Here is a 22,371-nt window from a genome sequence, read left to right on the forward strand (position 1 = left end):
TCACCTAAAAAAAGAGAATATAATTATTCTCTAATATCTCCACTAGCTGAAATATAACGCATGCAGGTAAGATGAACATGAATTTAGGTAAGCTTGTGTGTGTGTGTGTGTGTGTTGTGAGGCCAGTGTGGACACGTTACTGTGGTTACCTCAGAGAAGCCTTTGACTTTCTCAAACTTATCGAGCAATCTCCTGGCCTTGCTAATAGTCCGCTGTGCTTTAGGGGTGGCCTCAGACATGTGTGTGCCGACTTCAAGACCACTTTGAGTCAACTGTGGAACCGTCTGAGCACTGAGGGGCTTTCCGGTTGGGCTTGTCAGCCTGATGTTGGCCACTTTCCCCAAACTATCTGCTGCCTCTGTGCTGTCTTTGCCCTCCTCTGCCCACTGGGTGGGCTGGCGAGTGCCCCAATTACTCTTCTTCATCTTATGAGGGGAGGCCCCGCCAGCTGTGTGCAGCCAACCAAATGTAAGCAGTTTTCTTTTTTCTTTCTTCTTCTTCTTCTTATTTGGGTTCATCATGCTCTGACAGAAATGATCACAACATAAATAATGTATTAAATAATTACTTAATATCCAATATATTAATTAATATTGAGTTCATTTCCTTGAGTATAGGGTCACTGCATATGTCAAAATTATATTGAAATATAACTATTAATCAACTAATTACAATTATGTGTAACTTGGACATCTGGTGCAGATGTTTGGTACATTTCCGTCTACAGCGATAGGAAAGACTTAAATGTCAGCTAATATTAGCAAGCTAGCATTACGTTTGCTACCCACACAACAAAGTCGTTAGAAAGCTTAATAAACATTACAACTACTGGGGACCCTCAGTGGCTTCAAATTACATAAAATACAAATGAGCGTGAGTATAAAAAGGGAGTCATTTCAAAAACAGGTTAATGCCACCATCATTGGCTAACTCGCAGGTCACTCACCTAATTTAGCTAGTTAGCCATTAGCTGGATAGCAAACGTCAACTCTGACCTAAATACATCTTAATCTTAATCATACGAATCGTTTGCGGACCAACCTTTGGATGTGGTGGGCATGATTCCAGTTAACCACCCCATCATTCATTTTGATTAATCCAGTTATTTAAAATACCACTCACCATCTGTAACGAATTTCAGAATCCAACGGTTTGGATTCCCCCACCACGTGAACTTCTTCAGAGCACCTGCTTGCATCTAGCATACGGCACACATCAAGTAAGCTAGCTCGCCAGCCAGTCAGATTTTTTTCTAAAATGCAATGGCCATTTAATCTTTCCACTTACATACAGCTCTAAGATGTTTACTGAAAATACCGTATGCATTTATTTTGCACGAAGCTTTAAGGGCAAGGACATTTTAACACTCACCTGCTCTTACTTGCAAGGCATGAAGAAATTAGTACACATTCTGGATAGCCAACCTTTCTCTCAGTATTGCCGTCTACGGAAATTATTCTGTCCGGAGAGCCTTCATTGTTTTTCTTGCAGTCCCCCCCCCCAGGTAAAATGAAATACCTCTAACTCTATCCGTTTCCAGAAATCAATTGTTTCAACCAGTTAAAAACTAAAGGAAGCAACTGTTTCTTCAGACAGACACTTTTATCTTTCAATATGATAACCATTGAAATGCTTGAATTTAAAATCCCAAAATTGTCCATGACGCTGTGTAGAAGTTGGATTTAGTAGGATTTTTTTTTGGCGGGTCAATTAGTGAATATATTTATTTATTTATTTAAATGTTTTAATTAGTTCAGATGAGAAAACAAGAGACCAATTTAAGTGCATAATTTTAATCATACATTTCAAATATAAATGTACAAATGTGTTTTTATATAAAGTTACTATGACACATACACATTCACTCACAACAATAATAATCTTATTTATACGTATCCATCTTTTCCTCTCTCTCTCTCACTCTCTCTCTCTCTCTCTCACTCTCACACACACACACACACACACACACACACACACACACACACACACACACACTCATAAGTGCTCTTGTTGCCTCTCCTGCAGGAGCCTCTGCTCCACACGCTGTGCAATGCGTTGAAGGTCTCTCTGGAGGCTTGGCTTGTCTGCCAGGTCCTCCTGAAGAGTCTTGGCGATCTCCAGACGAGGGAAGTCCTCTGCAGAGACATACTTCCTCACTGCCTGCAGGCAGCGCTCCCGCAGGGTAAGCACTACACACACACACACACACACACACACACACACACACACACACACACACACACACACACACACATATCATATAACACACACAGGGGTTACTATTGTGTCCTTGTGTTGCTGCAGTTCAGAGGTTTAAGATCAGTATCAACTTGAGGGGAACTAAATTGCTATGCAAACAGCAACAGCAGTAGCAACATTGCAAACACACTCAAACACACATACACACCACAAAGCCATTCAATGCATATAGTTACCTAATATAGTGCATATAGTGTGAAAGCACACACTTAATATCAAAGCAAAACATTTTGTGTCATACATCATAGCATAGAGCCATACACTGGCTTCAGTGCTCTGGTCTGACATGTGTATACCCATATGCAGGCACAAACCTGGTAAAGTGATGTTGATCAGTGACATCTGTGACCTGGTGTTCTGGGCTCGTGGTAGGTACAGCTCCTTCCCATTCACACGCATGGGATCATCTGACTCAGCATCACGGAACATCCAGGGATGCCCTGGGGGCCATTTTTGCTGTTAGTCTAAAGTCATTGTACTGACAGACACTGACAGGTAATATCTATTGTCAGATGCTTACACCATTTTACACCTCTAGTCACCCATTTTTTAAAGGTGACTCATCTAGACTACAGGGGCCCAACCACTCAGCATTTTGCCTAGGAAACGTAGCCCTCCACAGCATGCACGTCAAACTACTGTGGAATTGTGAAACTTCCCATAACATGATATTTAATAACAACTGGCGCAGCTATGTGCTTGCAGGCCACTGATTGCTGCTCATTGTATCAGTTAATATCTATCATAATGATTGGGTGTCCATAGAAACTTTTATAAAGAAGAACGTATAAACAGTCGTGTTTTACTTTCCCCTGAGCAGTGTATAATCTGTTAATACCAAATACAACTGTGGTTTTCGGTTCCCTGTTGTTCACACCACCAAATTTAAACTCAAACCTGACTAAAATGTTCAAACTCACCAACAAAGGTAGTCATTCTCTGGCCCGTCCAGGGCTGGATTGGGCTGAAAGGCTGCGGCTCACCACGGAAGTTGATCCACACTGGGAGAACAACGCGAGGACTTCGGTTGCAGAAAACAACATGGCACGGGATTCCACTGGGTAGGGACCGCACAAGTGGAAGAGGGGGCTCTGATTCTTGCGGCATAGCCAAAAAAACTGCTAAGCAGACTCCAAAAACAGACGCACAAACACCGCCTCAAATGCTACATGGCTAAGGGTACGTAAACAACTTTACTCACCAAGCAAGACAAATCTAACTAGAAATAAACGTTATACAGTTGTATTTGTATCCCATTGACTGTTTGGATAAAATGCCTCCACTGGCAGAAATGTTTTTTTTAATGCTGGTGAATGGGGATCAACTAACTCCAACGTTAAAATTCCATAGCAAAATTCTGATCTCCGTAATACGTAATATGACCATCTTCTTCTTTAGTAGATCTGTTCAAAGGTTGGGCACGAATTAAGCAGACGTATAATGACATCTACTGTTCCGGAGTATGAACAACAACCTTTGGCTGTCTAGTGACAATTTAACACCGATCAACTCAGTCTGTTTCACTTTAGTGTACAAACCTCCAGTTAGCCAACCCCTTTTACCATGTACATAAGCCTGGCACAGGGCCTGATATAGTATACAAATACATTATTCGAATTAGACCTTCTGTAAAAAAACACCGGAAGCACAAACATTTCAGCACTAGGTTTATGACTTTTCACACAAATAAATCTTACATCCTTTTACAATATGCCATGGGTTTTTGTGCATGTTTTGCTGTTTTATGAATCAAGCAGTGGTCTGTGAGACATTCTGAGAGTATATTTGGATTTCGGAGTACTGTTTTAATGATCTTTCACAGCGATATGTTTTCATTACTCATGTGAGAGAGGCACTCACCTTTTCCAACAAAATTGGCTCTGATGGACGTTAATCACAAAAATACAAAAATATAATAATTACAGAAGACAACTTCCTCCATATAAAAACTCTGCACTTAGTCCCCATTTAAGTCTATCAGGGTCAGCTGATTACAGAGCCACCTCCCCCCCTTCCCTGACTCTTGTTTGATTCTCATATTCCATTGGACTTCCCATCAAACTGTGTCAACATCATGGCATAGCATCAAATCATACGATCTGATTTGAAACAAAACAAAAGAAAAATCCATATGGATACAAACATGGCACACCCCCAACTTGCAGGCACGCATGCGTACGAGTGGACTAAAGCTAGAGAGTGCAGAAGTCAACTGATGGACAGAGGAGCTCACTGTGTATTTGACATGGTTAGATTAACCAAGATACTGATATGCTCTGGTTTTGGAGACAGATCAGATAACACTGTGTATTACCTACAATTCTCTCGATTCTCTTTTTATCCTATCTAACTCAGTAGTTTAACCCTTCTCTTTTCTTCACGTCATTCCTACCCAGTGATATTCACTTGCCCTGCACACTCTGATTGTCCATCTGTATAATAATGATCTTAAAGGAGGCGGACCAAGATGTCGGGGTAAGAGTAATGTGCGATGGGGGTCAGAATTGAGTTGTAGGTCGCGGAACGGTGTATAAGTCAAAAGGTCAGAGGCAGAGCACCCGGGAACCCTCCAGGCCCTCCTCGTTCTGTGGGATTGTGGGTAGCAGAGCAGAGCGGGTCAAGCCCCAGAAACGCACAGGGGTCAAGTCCTTCTTCACCGCAGTGAACTTCCATCCCATGTGAGAGCCACATGTCCGGCACTGTGCGATGGTCCACGCGTACCTACAAGTATGTGTGTACACAGACACAGTTACAGACACAGACACAGACACAGACACAGACACAGACACAGACACAGACACAGACACACACACACCACACACACACACACACACACACACACACACACCACTTTGAGATCATGCTTGTTGCCATACAACTCTATATGGTATTCTCTTTCTATGCCCCCCGGCCCCCATTATCTCTTCACATGCAAATACATACTGGACAAGTTCATAAAGTGTATTTGAAGTGCACACTTGGACTTGAACGTTAAGCATAAAGGACAGTACAAACGTAAACAAACACACAGGTACGAGGAGGCTTACCCCGGGAACCAGCTGTGCAGTGTTGAAGGTCGTCCAATCAGATTGAGGTTGCTAGTTTTATAGACAGTCAGCGTCTCATGCACGTAGCCATGAGGGTTCACGTACGCCGCCATAGGCCCATACAGAGACAGACTGCAGCGGAGGAGGGTAGAGCGTAGTTAGTCAGGGTGTGTTGCGGCCATCCAGTCTGTATTTGATCCTAAAGTGTCTCCTCTCTAAGGCATTTTCTAGCTGCGATCTGATTGATTGTGCCAGCGCACATGGCATGTCTCTTTAGACCGTATAAAAGGTGCTGATAATTGACTTTAAACTGCAGTTGGCTGCTTTTGTGTTATTAAAAAAAAGATATGTGTTTGCCACCTTGGTTGATTTGTTTGTATATATCCAGTTTATGCAATAAAACACCTGGTCTTACAGAGTCCCTACTTAGCTACTAAATCTAAACAGTAAGTAACAGGTGTCATATGGTAACATCTGATGGGAGGGTAGAGTGTGGGTAGAAAGGGTGTCATATGGTAACATCTGATGTGAGGGTAGAGTGTGGGTAGAAAGGGTGTCATATGGTAACATCTGATGTGAGGGTAGAGTGTGGGTAGAAAGGGTGTCATATGGTAAAATCTGATGTGAGGGTAGAGTGTGGGTAGAAAGGGTGTCATGTGGTAACATCTGATGTGAGGGTAGAGTGTGGGTAGAAAGGGTGTCATGTGATAACATCTGATGTGAGGGTAGAGTGTGGGTAGAAAGGGTGTCATGTGGTAACATCTGATGTGAGGGTAGAGTGTGGGTAGAAAGGTGGTCATGTGGTAACATCTGATGTAAGTTTGGCAGGCAGCTGACCTGAATATCTCACTCTTAATGGTGATCTCTGTGTCTTGACACTGCTTACAGCAAAGAGAGGTGCACTGTATGGGGTAGTAAAGCAGTACACATTATAATAACAGCCACACAGACACGCACACACACAAAGTAAGCTCGTGGACAAAGGATATAAAGGACATTACATTCACAGTCTTGACCCTTGAGCTAGGCATATCAACAACCACGCCACTTTCATAAGAATCACAGACCTCTCAGTGTTTCCTTCTAGAGAAACCCTATTACTATGACGACTGCTGATAGAAGCTAAGCAATAGCAATATAATTATTATTTATATTACTTCGATATCCTGGATAGGCAGCCATACTCTGGACACATTTACACAGACAGTAAATACACACACACACCCTGTCCATGATGTCAAGCTCACAGCGTAGCCGCTGGATGGCACTCCCAATTTTCAGCAGCTGCAACCTCAGAGCATCATCGATGGGCAAACAAGCAGCAACCCTGTAGGAGAAATCTACAGAGGGAAAAGAGGAGGACGGAGTAACTATGAAGTTATGGAGTCTGTGTTTGTGTGTGTGTGTGTGTGTGTGTGGTACCTATAGCATTTGTAGGAAGGGATTCATCTTTGAGGTTCTCATCCCACTCGTGAAGCTGTTTCTTTACCCTTTTCATAAGTGTGTCCTGAAACACAAAAAAACTTTTATCAGAAAGATGAAGGCCTGAGCAAACACAACACAACTTCTATGCCTAATTCAAGTACAGGGGAGCAACTAATGTAACTCAGAGACAAACATTTCATCAGGATTAAACACAACCTACAGTACAAACAGAATTAGGCAGATGACTTATGCAATTCTGTTATTTGTCCCTCATTTTAAAAACACATCAAGCTCTTCAATCAGTCAAAGCATAACAAACATAGACTCATCCAATTGCTTTGCAAAAATGACTCACTGAATCATAAAGTGCATAGACCCATGGTGGCCACGCGGTCATACTGGCACAGCGGAGAGACTTCTGTGAAAGAGAGAATGGTACATCCATCTCATTTACAGCTCAGTTTTTTTTATCTCAATTAAAACTTAAAATGAATTAATTAAAATGTACTTTAAAAATGTTAAACTGTATTTGACAATCAAAGCCATTCATATGTCCAATCAAAACCACTGTGTGACTCTGCATGATTGCATCTGAATGCAATACCTGTCTGTTGCCACGGCATTGTTGGTTCTGCTTGTGTATGTGCATGCGGGTTAGAAGCTGAAGTGCACACAGGGGATCGGGTAAAATTCGCTCTGGAAGGATCTGCACCGTAGCCTGCCGAATCCTGAAACAAACATGCCACACACATCATTCAGGTGTATAGAAAGGGCCGTGTGCAGCAAAGGAGAAATGTGTGTATGGAAAGGGGGTCATGTAAAAATAAAGGAGACGTGTGCGAGTGCATGTGTTTACAGTGAGAGGGATGGAGGTGACTATAGTGAGTATTAGACGTATGACTAATTTAGACAAGCTGTGTGTGTGTGTGTGTGTGTGTTACTAGCTAACCCATCAGCCTGCGTCCTCAGCTCGTGGACACGAAACCTTTGGCGGCCGATAGCTTTTAGCTTCACAGTCTCAATCCCGTACTCCTGTTCCTCTCTGAATGCATAGATCTCTGCCGTCGTGCCAAACTCTGCCACCGGCTCTCCACTGTCACTAGGGCTGTGCGCACTCACACACACAGTGGTATATATTATAAACTCAGTTGGACACAAATACAGAAACTTGACATTTTTACAAAAAGGTTAATCATTCCGGTTTTGTTAATTACTTTACTGTTTGAAACACGGCTCACTGTACACATGACACCTGCAAGTTTATGTAATAGGGTGTTACCTGTAAGCCAGCACAGCGAAGGTGCGGTCTCTGGTGATGAGGTTGCGCATCATGCTAACCTCGTGTGGTCTGAAGAGTTGCAAGGGAACAGTCTGGCCGGGGAGCAGCATTAGTGCCGCATGGGGCAGCACCGGCAGGACCTGGACGCTTTCTTCATCATGCACTGTGCGCCCGTGGAACTCCTCCATGTCAGAGCCCAAATACTATTCTCACACACACACACACACACACACACACACACACACACACACACACACACACACACACACACAGCCACAGGCATTTTATATGTAACCAATGCAACCAAGTTGCTGTGTCATCCTCAACAAACAAATTCTCATCAATCCACAACATCAGACTATCACAGCTAAGGTAAAATGTCTCTCTCTCTCTTTCTCACACTCACACTCACACACACACACACACACACACACACACACACACACACACTCACACAAAAGACCAGATGCTTACTGCATGTGACGTCGGCAGACTGGTGTCAAAGTTGATAATGTTGGGTTTTTCGGGCTCATCACTGTCCCGATCTTCAATCTCCAAGTCATCATCTTCCTCTTCATTTTCTACAGGAAGTCCATAAACACAAATCATTCAATGAAATCCTGTCAATTTCACATTCGTTAATAAAGAGGGTCTTTTATCAGTTCAGGAAACGTACTGCATGCATTTGATTTACAATTGACAGTTCTCACAGAAACGGCATAGCTGTGATTAAATACTACCTTAGTTGAGACGGTAAAGCCAATTACTTGGGCTAGCTAACAGAAGCGCACTCCCGACCCACGCAGCAAACATCAGCGTGAACTTAAAACGTCACCATACTTTAGCTGGATTTGATTGCTGTGCAGGTGTTGCAGCCGAATAGCCACACGTACTCGAGCGAGTGTTTAGTTGCAAAATGACTTGCAAGCTAATTCAACATCCATCCGCATTTTGTAGCTAACCAAGCGTTAGCTAGATAGCTACTCCCAAATGACGTCTATGAAATAGAGCCTAAACAGCGTGCAAACTGCACATTTAAACAATGGCAACAGTTGTCAGAGCACGGGTATAGGAAACTAATTGATCAACTTTCTCACCAGGTAGAAGCTGTAGCTGGTTTCCCATATTATCCTCAATGTTGTTGTTGTCGCCTCCACCCCTATCGTCAGCCATAGCCGTGTGTTTACACTTTGCACTCTTGCTCTCCAGCTTTCCCTTTCTATAGCAGCTTACTCCAAGGAAACATTACCGCCACCTACAGTTTCTGTTCTTTCCTTCTGCAATTTAATTTTGGTGCATCACCTAAGCAAAGCCGGTGACATTTACTAAACATTAATCCTGTAAAAAAAAAAATTATTTAATAATAACTATTTACTGATAAATTGCTTTCAAACCTTGGGGATTAACATGGATAAAACACATATAGTTGATGTATGTATGGTGTCAAAATATAATTAACCACATAAAATAAACATATGAATGTGGAAAAACAGTCTTGAGAAGATATTTGGTTACTGTGCATAAATGTTTATTGCATAAAGTAGAAAACATTGAAAAATTCATTACATTAGTAAGCATGGGGGTGTTAATACGTTAGCATTTCTATTCAAAGTTTTATTCTCGGACCAAACAGATGCTGGATTTCGCTGGTCAACAGGAGAGCTTCAGAATTTTGGAATGTCCAGTCGTTATGTGAGTGTACCAAAAGTGCAGAGGCCTAAGGCATTAGACCTCAGCATTAGTCTCTCTTTCTCTCACACACATAAGCAAGCAAGCAAGCAAACAAACACACACACACACACACACACACACACACACACACACACACACACACACACACACACACACACACACACACACACACACACACACACACACACACACACACACACACACACACACACACACACACACACACACACACACCAGTTTACCTTACATTTCTCACCAATAGATCTCCATACCTGATATGGTGCCATATTATCATAACAAAATAAACTAAGGAACATTATACACATGCATATATTATCTTTGATATAAAAAAGTCTGTGAATGACTGAAACAAACTTGGTCTTATGTGTACCTTATCTCATGAGTAACCAACAGACCCCTTAATGGGTGGGAAGAGAGGGGATCACAATAATTTGGGTAAATTACATTCTGTTACATTTGATAACTGTTCGTAAAAGCTGTAATACACTGACCTATATCACAGTGATGGACTGGTTTGACAGACAAGCCTTGAGCTGGAGACAGTAGGGAGAAGAGAGAGAACTGTGGGACTAAGGTATACATTATGGCTCTAATTTGCTACTGAACAGCAGTGGATCTTCACAATGATGCTCCTGAAACAGGTTGAGTTGATCTCCTGCTCCTTCGTTGGCAAGTCTGTTGTCTGTAGAGTAGCTTTGCTGTCTCAGAGGCACCTAGTATCTCCCTCAGTAACCAGTGTGATGGGCGTCACATGGCCAGTGCAGACACTCTTGCTTTTCTCAGAACTGTGGAGCAGAAAAAACAACTTAACTTGAAAGCAAACTCCAAGGAAAAACATGGGAGAGAAAAACAACTGTGACAAAAACACAAGCAACCCCAGGCAGTTGCAGAGTCATCCATTATATGTGAAGAGATGAAAATAATAAGAAACCACTACAGTAGGAAAGAGACTAACGTTTTTGAGGAATTCCTCGGCGACGATGCGAGCGCGGGCGTTGACTGACAGCTTCATTTCACTGATCTCCTTGTCAATCTCCTCCATGAAGTTGATGACAAAATCCACCAGTTTATGTTTGTACATCTGCTCCGTGTGGAAGTTTGTGATGAGAAAGCTAATGTCGTAGCCCTATGATGACCGAAGGGGAAGAGAGCTTAAGTTTCAGGCGGTGGTGGAGAACCCTAATGCAGAATGTTAGCAGTATGCATGTGCAGATGTCAAAGCCTGTGTGTGTGTGTCTCTCTCTCTCTCTCTCCTCACTCACTCACTCACTCACTCACTCACTCACTCACTCACTCACTCACTCACTCACTCCAAGTTATAGGAGTCTGACACTGAATGCTTGCAGCATTATGTTGATGATAAAAAGTAGCCAAGGCCTTTACAGGTTTAATTCAAAATGCGACTGAATCTCTGCCATGGCTCAGCGGGCCATCTCACACCTCCCGTCATTCCCACCTTCCCCTTACCTCGACAGGCTTCCTCCGCAGGATGAAGAAGTTTTCTGCTCTCATCATCATGAAGCGCATGAACTTGTGGCAGAGGATCTTCTCGATCTCATCAGCCTGCTTAACAGCGATGCTGACACGCACGGAGTTAATGGAGCCCTCTATCAAAACCTTTTCTTTGTCATTTCTGCTGATGACGACTGGCTGAAACAGCAACTCTTTGCTGCTCCTGTAACACACAGCAAACGAGAAAAATGTCAATGTAGGGGATGCAACGGTCACTTAAATGAATACCGCCTTTTCCTCATTAATCTCAGTAGAATATATGCACTCACCGAACCTCGACTTCAGGTTTGTTGTGGCGTTCAACTACTTGAGAGGAGAAATTCTCTAAGCATAGGGCGGCCTGAAGTGTAGCACGCACCGCATTCAAGTACGGACGCAGCGTCGCAGTCTGCAAAAAGAGACACACATCCATAGGCCAGTGATTTTAACAAATTCACTCATGTGCGTTACGTTAACGCTGCGCGTTTGATGTTATGTAAAACTCAGCATTTGCAAAGCAACACAAATAACAGAGTTGTGAGAAGGCTTTTACTTTAGTCACCTATATGTGGCACATACACAATAAGGTGCTCGGTGGACAAAATCGCTAGTTAGGTTAGCAAGAATTAGGGTGTGGAATGAATGCTCACTGCTCTCAATTGTAGCTAGCTGACAATCATATATTCCTGACCCACGGGAATGTGTGCATACAAATTATGATATGATTTTTTTCAAAGCAATGTATCTAACGCCTTGGTCGCTCAGAATTTAATAAATAAAGTTATCAATCTTACCATCGCTCTGTATTCACTGATAAATCCGAAGGCGGAAGTACAGCAGGAGCTGTCGGAACTTCCGTGAACACGAACGCTGAGAACATACCATTACACCCTCACCTCGGGGATGACTACAAAATGTAAACTAATGAGTTCGGCAATATTTAAAGTATAGTTAAGGGTTTTATGTGTAGTTTTATCGTATAGGGCGTCTTTGGGTCATATGAATGTCTAATTTCTAACAGTTATTTATATTATAGATCTGTATTCCATAGACCATCAGTTCCCACGAATTCAGCTATGCAGCCTACATTCTTCCATATAAGGTAATACCTTGTTGCCCATGACTTGTAGCCTTGAGCTCGATTATTGTCTGTGTAACATACCTGTTTCTCGTTTTTCATATTCCCTCCCCTCCTTTCCTTCTTTTCCCTGTTCGTCACCTCTTAACTGCATCCCATTCCCAGCATGGCCATTGCCAAATACCTAGGTTCTAAACTGTATTCTACTGTCTTGTTAAGAAAACGTTTTTCCTTGTCACCTTTGCCTTTCTGGTTGCTGTAGACAATGTTCATTGTTTTAAAAATAAGTTTAAAAAAATGTTAATATTACTATTTGTCTTGAAAGTGTTTGGAGGTAGGCTATAGAGTGTCAGTAATATTTTTCGTTAAAATCATCTGATGAAGATTAATCTGTTTACACCAGCTCTGTAGGATCTGGTGCATAAACTTCCTGCTGTAGTGCCCTCTGCTGAATTCAGTTACTGTTTGTGTGGAAGACAAAACACCCCATCATCACCCAACTGTATGCATCATTCCATCACTACACTGATGTTACTCCACCAACCCTATCCTAACCATGTTCAAGAATACATTTTAAGTAAATAGGACACCCTTTAACCAATAAGAATGTGCAAACTTTCAGCAAAAAATTAATGCAGTTTATCTTTGTCAACCAATCAGGAAACTTATCACAACACACAAATCTCTGCTCGCCAACTATGCCTATATTTTTCAAGCGTATACTGCACAAGGGAGGGGTTCAACCCACGACAGTAAAAAAAACTGCTGACTGCTTTTTACAGTTATTTGGTAAGACTCTTATGCTCATACTGTCATGAAGAAGACATACTGCACATAGTGTTAACACTGTTTGCCGCACCTAAAATCATAAGGACAGACCATAAGTCGACAGCAAGGGAAAAATTAAAAGCCAGGCTTTTCGTTTATTATTTATCATCTATATAGGCCATGTACTATCTATCTGTCTATCTATCTGTCTATATATCTATCTGTCTATATATCTACTACAGCAACGCCAAATCTAATAACAAAGCAGACTTGACTTGATGTCTACATTATGCAGTCACATTATGGAATTCGCTATTCAAAAGCATAGGAAAATTGATAATTTTCCCAAAAACATAAAATTACTGGATTCACACAAATCTGAATGTAATATAATCAAACTCTGAACCAACAGCCAGACATACAAAGAGAGAGGCCCTCCCATAGACTCCCTATGTCTATGGGCCCTCCTACTAATCTCTTCAGCAACGCCCAGAACCAAGAGGAGTTTAGACTCTCCACCTATCAGGGTTGAGGATTATGATTTGAATTGTGTGTAGAACACAGCCTACACTCAGATGCTCTCTCAAGAGTCCGTGAGAGTTTCATAAAAACCTTTATGTATGTTTATTTTAACCAAGAGAACATAGAGAGAGAACATATAGGCTAGGCCAACGTGTGCATTCGACTTCCCTAATATCAGAAAGAAGGCAAAGAGTATTTGGCAGTTGGCAAGACTTTATTTACAAGACATAGCGATGGTATTTGTTTCAGATTAGGCTTGTGCATTCACATACACAATTTCTCAACAAAAGTGTTTTTTTGTCTATAATGGATGACAAACTGTAAAAAATAAAAGGTCTATAAAAATATAGGCTACGAATTGCTTAACACTTGACGTGCTACGCCCACTTCAACAAAACCAATATAAAGGAATGCAAACTGCAGGACTAGTTGCACGAAATAAACAGAAACTCCTTTTTAAGAAGCCTAGAGACAAGGACATGGTCAATAATAGTATAGGTAAAACTGATATTAATTCCCGCAACCTCAGTCTTGCAGTGGGTTGGGCACAGACAAAGACAGTCCAAACGAGAATAAGCAGCCTACCTTATCTTACACCCACGCCATTATAACCTATCCTACACAAACACCACGAAATGAACAACGTGTTTTATACAAAAATATATAAAAATAATAAACCAATTTAGACCTATTTGTATCAGTTCGTTTTTCGTCAGCAACAGCAGCTTTTGCCGGTTTACTTCTTTGTCTTTCTGGTGTTCCTTGCACTCAGTGTCTTCTTCACCGCCGTCTTTTTCACCGGTGTCTTCTTCACCGCCGTCTTTTTCACCGGTGTCTTCTTTACCGGTGTCTTCTTTACCGGTGTCTTCTTCGCCTTGGGTGCAGTCTTGACCGCTGCGGGCTTCTTGCTGGCCGCTGTTTTTTTGGCGACTTTCTTCTTGCTCACTTTAGCGCTGGCCGCCTTGGTCGCTGTTTTGCTGATTGGCTTCTTTGCAGGCTTTGCTGCCTTGGTTGGTTTAGTCGCTTTGGCTGGTTTAGACGCACTCTTCTTCTTGGCAGCTGCCTTTTCAAATTTCTTTTTGTTGAGCTTGAATGAGCCGTTCGCACCAGAGCCCTTCACCTGGATGAGAGTATCATTCAGCAGCAATGCCCGAATGGAATACCTCAGGTACATCCTCCCATTTTGCTGGTCGAACCAACTGATTTTCTTGGCTTCCTTGAAGATCTTGAATAGGGATGAGCCATTTTTCTCACCGAGTGTACGGATAGCATCGATAACCAACTGACTATATTTGCCTGGTTGTCCCTTCTTGCCGCCCTTGTTCTTCTTCTTTTTCTTCTTGGCAGCAGATACGGCACCCGCAGCCACCGGCTTTGCATTGCTTATTGCACCCTTTTTAGCTTTCTCAGCAGCCGGGGCTGGTGGGGCAATCTCGGGGGCAGTTTCCACCTTCTCCGTTGCCATCGTGGATGTTGAAAATGGGTGTTGAGCAACTACGCAGCACTGACTCCGGTATTGAAACAACCCAGATAATGAGGTGGCTACTTTGATTTATTCAGCGAGCGCGGACGTGATTGAGAACAACAACAATAATGGCCAGGGCGCGTGAGAAGTTGTGTTTTCTAACGGCACTTTGCGAACACTTTTTTCATCCTCAGATTCGTTATTTAACCTCAAAAATGTACATACTTAGATTGGAAACGATATATTTCAAGGTAGTAGACGCGATTTGACGTTGTGTTCTGTAATAACCGAAAGAAAGGTGAAAGTGAAGAGTATGTCCCGGGTGCACCTGGTTAAACTAGGCGGGGGCTCTGGATTTTAACCTGAAAAACTCCGTTCTAAGAATATCTCAACGAAAACACATATTGATAACATAAAGAGAGAAGGATACACTACAAAGCGATACCAAAGCGAAGAAGAAACGACCTCGCATTATAAAGATATCGTTAATTTAAATCCGAAAAACTAACACATAAACGCCCTCGCGTGGTTGGGCCATGGCAAATCGTCACAAAAGCCCAAATGTGTCTTCCTGCTATTGGCGGGCAGTTAATCAAACTCGCGCCAGCTTAGAAATAACAATCTAAGAGCTTTCAATTATTTAAAATAGCACTTTTACAGACTGACGCGTTATGAGCTGTAAAAACCATTCAGTTTTAAGATCTCCGTCCTCAGCTGCTGCATATAGTCTGCGGATTCTAGGTTATTTGGTTACCTATCATACTCGCCAGAAAGTCTTAACAAATTAATAACAATATAGTATTGCCTGATGTGGCACTGTTATCAAGCTCTGCAAATAGCGGTGGTATAAGATCATGATTCTGAGACAAACGGCACCTTCCAGTAAATGCACAAACCACACCTCATATACAAGAAAGAACAGTCCAGGGTCTCTAGAAAAAAACTACTTTATTAAATCTCTAACAGCTGTACAATTCATATATCCAAATATATACAATCAATGCAACACACAGACATGCAAAAAAACGCATGTTTGTGTGTTCAACATAAATTAGGGCCATTGTTTGTAAATTAATTCATGAAATTACTTTTTCATCACCAGGTTAGAATATGAATCATCCCTGAATAGCAGATAAGACAGGAAAGTATCCCCTCCTGATCTGGTGTAGTTTGGCCCCAGGTTCTGCCCAAATACGTTTCAGGGTCAACTTCTTTTGTTTCACGTGATGTAAAACTCAAAACTAAGTTCTGCTGAAGACTACACCAGTTGCCTGTGTATTAGATGATGCATCATACAGTGGTGCTGGGCTAAATTTAGACATACACGCCTTCCATATACATTTTATTGCAGTCTATTGTGAATGGCTACATAGAAACACACACACACACCTCTCCATTCTCTCAGTGACACACACACACACACACACACACACACACACACACACACACACACACCTCAACCATCCAAGCCAGTGAGTCAACTGTTGTGTCCATACAAACTTGCGAGGTGGCTTTACACATATGCTCCAGTACTGTTTTCCTGCGTTATGCCCCTGTACTGTATGCAAGCCAGATTCCTGTATGCCTTTCTTCTGTTCAAAGCTGGTGTCAGGCCTGGCCACAGGCAACGTCCTCTCTCACTCCAGGAAGCCGTCAAGCGTCATGCTGGCAGGGAGCTTTCCCATTGGTGGACGGGAAACCTTCTTCCTCTTAGCCTTCATGAGCAGTGGGCGGAGCTCAGCCAGTGCGGACTGCAGTGAGAGTGGAGTTACGGAAAAAACTTTCTTAAAACAGAAGAGATGGAACCTTTCCTTAGAGCCAGGTGTGTCTCTACATTAGGGGCAGGTGGGGCCTAGCCCAATCACTAGATGTTATTGTGGAGCAGTGCACAACATGATCAATAATTCAATCTAGACTGGTTCAAGAGAAAAACATGGCACTGCTAGTTTGTGTCTGGATTCATTGAGCAAGTAGATTTGCATGAAGTTTCGCTGACAAGTCGGATGCTGCCCACACAGTTTATTGTGCCCTGCCAGTTTTTTTTTTTTTTTTTTGCTGGGTCCTCCTAACAGGAACTCAAGTATGGACTGTTGGAAGTGGAAGTATGCAGACCAAGACACTAAACTCGGACTGCACTCAATGGGCATGCTACAGTTATCTTGGCCTGCAGCCCATTTCCCATTTTTTTCTACCAGTCATCAAACAGACATACCACAAAATATGTCAAATGCCTAGTAGGCAACACCTAGCTATTGATAAGGCAGATACAGATAAGATGGAAAATTAGAAGAATGGAATACAATGTATAAAGTCTCCTCCTCTAGTTTAACAGGAACAAAACTTTGTGTTTGCAGTGGTAAGAAAACAGGAACCTGTAAACACCCTCATTGTTTAAATTAAATCCATTACTGATGTAGACCAATCGGAATCTGTCAAAAGGATACAGGCTGAATAAATTTGGTCCTTCCTCCAAGGCCATCATACCCCGTCCTCACCTACACAAAACACAACATGTACCAAACATGTCAGACAGAACCATGGCAAATTCAGCCAGATGTATGTTTGTAAACTATGAAGGGAAATACTGTGTGTGTAAGTATGAAGGGAAGAATGTGGGAGGTGTGAGCGTAAGTGAAAGAGTTTGGTGTGTGTGTGTATATGGTACAGAGATTGAAGAATGTGTGTGACATTAATGAGCCTTACCACTCCTGGTTTGCTGTGGGGATCCAGCATGCTGCCAAATGCTTTCTTTCTGAACAGAAAAGAGTTCCGTAAAAACGGATCCGTGGGATCATCTTTCACATGGGATTTCTGTGTCAAAGTACAAGAACACACACAGAAAAAGCTTGTGTTTACAGCAAAGTAGACCTACATTCTTAACTTGATGCATACAACTCAGCCTGCACCGAGAGAGTCTTCCTCAGTGGACAGTAAGAGGTACCTTGGTTTCGGAGGCATTCTCGGAATGGGAGGGTGATAATCTGTGATGAGGAAACAAGATTTCACATTTACATGTATTCATTCAGCAGACGCTGTTATCCAAAGTGACTTACAATACTGTGCACATTTATCTGCATAATACTACGGGGTTTTCACCTACTAAATGAAATACTCAATTACATTCAAAATGTGACCTGTAACCAGTTATGCAGGATCTTTCGGCTAACCCTTACATCTAAAACAATGGGACTCTTCAAGAACAATCTGGCAACAAACTACCATCAGTCTGACTCATATCTAAGTTGAATTTAAAGCAGTATGTAATGTAGGTGTAATGGGGAGGAGGGGGGATTCAGACGCACCCTGTGGGGTCCAGGCGCATCTTCTTGGCGGGTGCTTGGATGTGTGAGGGCTTGCGTTCGGCTTGCTCTGGTGTCGGCACGTCAAAGGTCATATTCAGGTCGATGTCCTGATCCTTGTCTGGGCGATTGAGGCGGGGCTTCAGTTCCAGAGGGGCCGGACTATAAATTAAATTGTAATCAAGTTTGAGACCTCAGCAATTGTTTTATATTCATTTTCAAACTGCATTCTGTAGTAAAATGCTAAAAGAACAAAAATGGTATGATCATGAAGGTTTAAATGTTTGAGGTAATAGTGTACGCATCAAACACACACACACACACACACACACACACACACACACACACACACACACACACACCTCTCAAAGACCAGCCGGCTGATTGCATCATTGGTGCGAGTGGGTGTGCTGAGGGTCTTCTGTAGGATTTCAACTTTCTTCTTCAGACTCTAAACACACACATACATACACACACGGTAAAATGAGGACATAATAAAGACCTCTCTGAATCTACAAGCTGATGACGACATGCTAGCAGTGGTATAAAGATGTGTGTGTGGCTCCTACCATGATTTCTTTGTCAGCGTTGTTCAGGTCCTTCTGAGCAGCGAGCATATCTTCTTTAGTCCGGTTCACCTCCATGCTGGCCTTTTGCAACTACATGACACAAAACAGTGTCCCAATACATCCAAGTATAACAAACACATACTTTACTAAAGGTTAAACATGCTCTTCTTGCGGTTAACCTCCCTACAAGACCCCACACGAACATACAAACATATAAACAAAGCCACACACACCGTACCTTGTTGTTGGAGCTGAAGACCTCCTTCCTGAGTTTCTCACACATCTCATTGGTGGAGCGGAAGCTGCTTTTCAGGTTGTCATACTCTCTAAACACGCACACACACACACACACACAACATTAATTCATCATCCATGTGTATAAGAGAAACACAACAGTATATGTGTGTGGGCCCTTTATTCATCATGGTTTTGTGTGAGGAAAGTAGAAATATGTGTGTGAGTGTGAATGTAATGTGTGTGTGTGTGTGCTTACTTCTTGAGCGAGACACAGTAGATTGAGAGCTGTTCCACTGCTGACTGGCCTACTCCCATGTCAGAGATCATGGCCTCAACTTCAGACCTATGGCCCTGCAGTACCTTATCTAGACTACACAAATAAACACACACGCGCACGTGGACACACACAAATGGGTACATACAGACACATACACGTGGACGAACAGACACACATGTACAGTCATACAAACACACACACACACACACACACACACACACACCAAGAAAGAAGCAACAAAGCATGATAAAGAGCAATTATGCCAATTATTTACAATTCAAAGTACATATCCAATGTAGGTGTATTTTAGCTTGATGAGATCAGTTCAACAATCTTTGTGTGTGTGTGTGTGTGTGTGTGTGAGTGAGTAAGGGATGGAGGGACATCTACAATGTAGAGTATAAATCCGGGTGTAAGTGTGTAATCCTAACTTTGTACGCACAGAGCAAGTGTATTTGAGGTGTGTAATGTGACTGGGTACCTCTCGTAGGTCTTCAGTCTGACCCGTAGCTGACGCGCCTCCTCCTTGGCGGCCTGAGTGTCGCTGTGTTGCTTCTCCAGGTTCCTCAGCTTTTTCTGAATGGGCACAAGAGTTCTGTAAGAAGAACCAGACCTGGCTATGGTTCTCCCCTGGCAACCATCTTCACAAATGGTGTCCAATAGAGATGGAGTAAGACTGATCAAGAATGCACAGCGAGTTCAATCACCCTCAGAAACTAAGGTTGTTCTATGCATTCAAGGTAATAATACAATGACTACTACTACTACTACTACTACTGATGATGACGATGATGACTGATGATAACAACAACAACCTCATCATCATCATGACCTTGAATGTATGCTTACCGTTAAAACTGTGCAGATCATCTCTCTTTCTCCAATATCTTTCTTCAGGCGCTCCAAGTCCTGCTTAAGCTTCTCCACCATCTGTTTCAAGCTCTCTATCAGCTGCTGCTTGTCACGGCAGTCTCTATCTACAACACACACACACACATTAATATGCTTGGTGCATCACCGGTGTACAGTCAGCCATATTTTCTGAGAATTTGACTGTAGTTAAAAGAAATATAGTATTAATAAAGACCTATGTATTTCTCACCTTTCGTGCTCAAGACAGACTTAATACGATCCAGCTCATTCTGAAAAGATGCATGAGTGGAGCGCATAATCAAAGTTTACATTAAATTGTTCCTTCAGATACATTTCAGTGTACAAATAATTCACATTACTAGCTTCCAGTGGAGACAACACGAAATGTGTGAACAGACATGACAGACTGCTAAGACACACACACACACAACTCACCTGTAAATTCTCTGGGTCCACTGTACCTCCTTCTTCCTCGCCTCCAATGTCGAAAAACAGCTTGTTGATGATGTGTCTTGTGCTCACCTGCCACACATGCACACAAAGATAGTCCGTGTGTTGCCATGCTTAATGGTATCCAGGTTTGAGGAGAATAGCCTTGCAAACTGCCTTCACTTATACATGGCCTTTTACTATACCTGTTTCCTGCACTGGGGACACGTCTTGTTTGGAGCTGTCTGAAACCACTGTAGAAGACTGCAAACATGACAAGCAAGTATTCGCTATGAGTCTACAGTTTAATAATCTCAATAAGAAACAATAATTTACATCCATGAAAGCTATTCACTTGCCATTCATAGTGGAAAGTATGACCACAGTGGATGGCAGCCACGTCTCGTGAGTGATCAAAGAAATCCGAGCAGATGGTGCAGTACGCCCGAATAGGCATTTTTAAAACAATGGTTCGCCGGAGAGATTAGATACCGTTAGCTACCGTACGTTTTGCTTATATTACCGCTGTTATAAGGTCGAATTGCTGGTTAGCTGGCAGTTAGCTACCCAGGTTACGCCAGTCTCAATAACTCTTGCAGCGTTACATCAGGCTAATCCTAAATAAAACATCCGGATTTGAAAATGGCGGGCGACAACTGTTGACAACATGTCAAAATAAAAGTCCGGTCCTAAACTGTTAATACAAAACGCTCATTACGAACGGTGGATATTTAAAGCCACCCAGTGCAACTTTATAGGCTTGAGACTCGAAAAATAAACATTCAATTTCTAGTCTTTTTTACACGTAGAAAGTTTCAATAAATCCATACCATTACATATCGACATTCAAGGAGCAAAGATGAGACGTCGTTGTGTGGTGAGAACTGAAAGAAAATCGTAAACAACAACAATCGCCGGTGGGGAGAGGCCATTTTTCCATTGACGGAATCCTGCTTTATTTATTGGTGGCACCTCTCTTGCGGCTAGTTTTAGCGCTCTTTTTAACGCTCAAAGTATCAAATAATGTTACAAATGTGCTAATATTTTGAAGTAAATGTCAATATCATAAAGATTGTCTTTTATCCAGAATATTTCCATTTTGATGCCCTAATGTTGCACTGGCTGCCTTTAAAAATCATAATTTGGATGTCTAACTGTCGTATTTATGGTGAAGTAGATTATAATGTAAGACAGTGAAACAGGTCGACATATTTCACTCTTATTTAGGTTATCATCTGCTTTGCTAAACTGTTCAAAACTTACCATGCCAAGAAAAAGGAGTGTCCACTGTTTATAATTTTATCTCCAAATCTGCCCAAATATCCCCATAATACTAGGCCATGTCCATATGGCATACGCAGCCTTCCAAGCTTGTGCTCCATTGACCTATATAGGCGTTATTGACATACACTGATACTGCAATAATTGTTAGGCTGGGGACACTACAAATTGTAAATATAGGGGCAAATTCTCTTTATTGGAAGGTGTAGCACATGCTTCTAAAATAAAGAGTGGGGAATTGTCGTCCATGTCTCATCCTCAGCCTTTCAAGTGTGACCTATTAACATTTCATTAAGTAATTCATTTACCATTAATTACTACTGCGGCTCATGAAGATGTACAAAATATGTTTTAAAATT

The 22,371-nt window shown here is 42.1% G+C and overlaps 5 protein-coding genes across 9 annotated transcripts; all 5 read right to left on the reverse strand.

Moving 5' to 3' along the window:
- Positions 1–1,846: 1,846 nt before the first annotated feature.
- On the reverse strand, positions 1,847–3,620 carry vhl (von Hippel-Lindau tumor suppressor). 2 transcript variants are annotated; one of them, XM_080846596.1, is made up of 3 exons: positions 3,180–3,620; positions 2,574–2,666; positions 1,847–2,189 (listed from the first exon to the last, which is right to left on the reverse strand). In XM_080846596.1, the coding sequence occupies exons 1-3, from the start codon at positions 3,364–3,366 to the stop codon at positions 1,996–1,998; spliced, it is 474 nt and encodes a 157-aa protein (XP_080702722.1). In that variant the 5' UTR covers positions 3,367–3,620; the 3' UTR covers positions 1,847–1,995. The 2 variants fall into 2 exon arrangements, with proteins under 2 accessions (XP_080702722.1, XP_080702721.1); XM_080846595.1 differs by having other exon boundaries at positions 2,574–2,699.
- A 291-nt stretch (positions 3,621–3,911) lies between these two features.
- Positions 3,912–9,187, reverse strand: crbn (cereblon). 4 transcript variants are annotated; one of them, XM_080845608.1, is made up of 11 exons: positions 9,108–9,187; positions 8,485–8,591; positions 8,011–8,213; positions 7,681–7,836; positions 7,336–7,459; positions 7,087–7,149; positions 6,729–6,813; positions 6,531–6,646; positions 6,144–6,208; positions 5,307–5,438; positions 3,912–4,980 (listed from the first exon to the last, which is right to left on the reverse strand). In XM_080845608.1, the coding sequence occupies exons 1-11, from the start codon at positions 9,181–9,183 to the stop codon at positions 4,803–4,805; spliced, it is 1,305 nt and encodes a 434-aa protein (XP_080701734.1). In that variant the 5' UTR covers positions 9,184–9,187; the 3' UTR covers positions 3,912–4,802. The 4 variants fall into 4 exon arrangements, with proteins under 4 accessions (XP_080701734.1, XP_080701733.1, XP_080701732.1 ...); XM_080845607.1 differs by having other exon boundaries at positions 7,087–7,146; positions 7,681–7,845; XM_080845606.1 differs by having other exon boundaries at positions 7,681–7,845.
- A 737-nt stretch (positions 9,188–9,924) lies between these two features.
- Positions 9,925–12,071, reverse strand: LOC308371077 (actin-related protein 2/3 complex subunit 4-like). Its single transcript, XM_080845866.1, has 5 exons — positions 12,009–12,071; positions 11,505–11,623; positions 11,191–11,398; positions 10,679–10,849; positions 9,925–10,508 (listed from the first exon to the last, which is right to left on the reverse strand). Exons 1-5 carry the CDS (start codon positions 12,009–12,011, stop codon positions 10,503–10,505), a joined length of 507 nt encoding a protein of 168 aa, XP_080701992.1. The 5' UTR covers positions 12,012–12,071; the 3' UTR covers positions 9,925–10,502.
- Positions 12,072–13,783: 1,712 nt separating this feature from the next.
- Positions 13,784–15,090, reverse strand: h1-10 (H1.10 linker histone). The gene has a single exon (XM_080845808.1). It carries the CDS (start codon positions 15,045–15,047, stop codon positions 14,319–14,321), a length of 729 nt encoding a protein of 242 aa, XP_080701934.1. The 5' UTR covers positions 15,048–15,090; the 3' UTR covers positions 13,784–14,318.
- Positions 15,091–16,684: 1,594 nt separating this feature from the next.
- traip (TRAF-interacting protein) lies at positions 16,685–21,188 on the reverse strand (the record flags this gene model as incomplete). Its single annotated transcript, XM_080845858.1, has 15 exons — positions 16,685–16,798; positions 17,492–17,542; positions 17,751–17,858; positions 17,989–18,028; positions 18,350–18,508; positions 18,709–18,797; positions 18,916–19,005; positions 19,154–19,241; positions 19,409–19,522; positions 19,911–20,005; positions 20,279–20,406; positions 20,532–20,571; positions 20,738–20,824; positions 20,938–20,995; positions 21,091–21,188. 15 exons carry the CDS (start codon positions 21,186–21,188, stop codon positions 16,685–16,687), a joined length of 1,359 nt encoding a protein of 452 aa, XP_080701984.1.
- Between the last annotated feature and the right edge of the window lie 1,183 nt (positions 21,189–22,371).

Source organism: Sprattus sprattus (genome assembly GCF_963457725.1).
Source record: "Sprattus sprattus genome assembly, chromosome: 10".
Taxonomy (NCBI): Eukaryota; Metazoa; Chordata; class Actinopteri; order Clupeiformes; family Clupeidae; genus Sprattus; species Sprattus sprattus.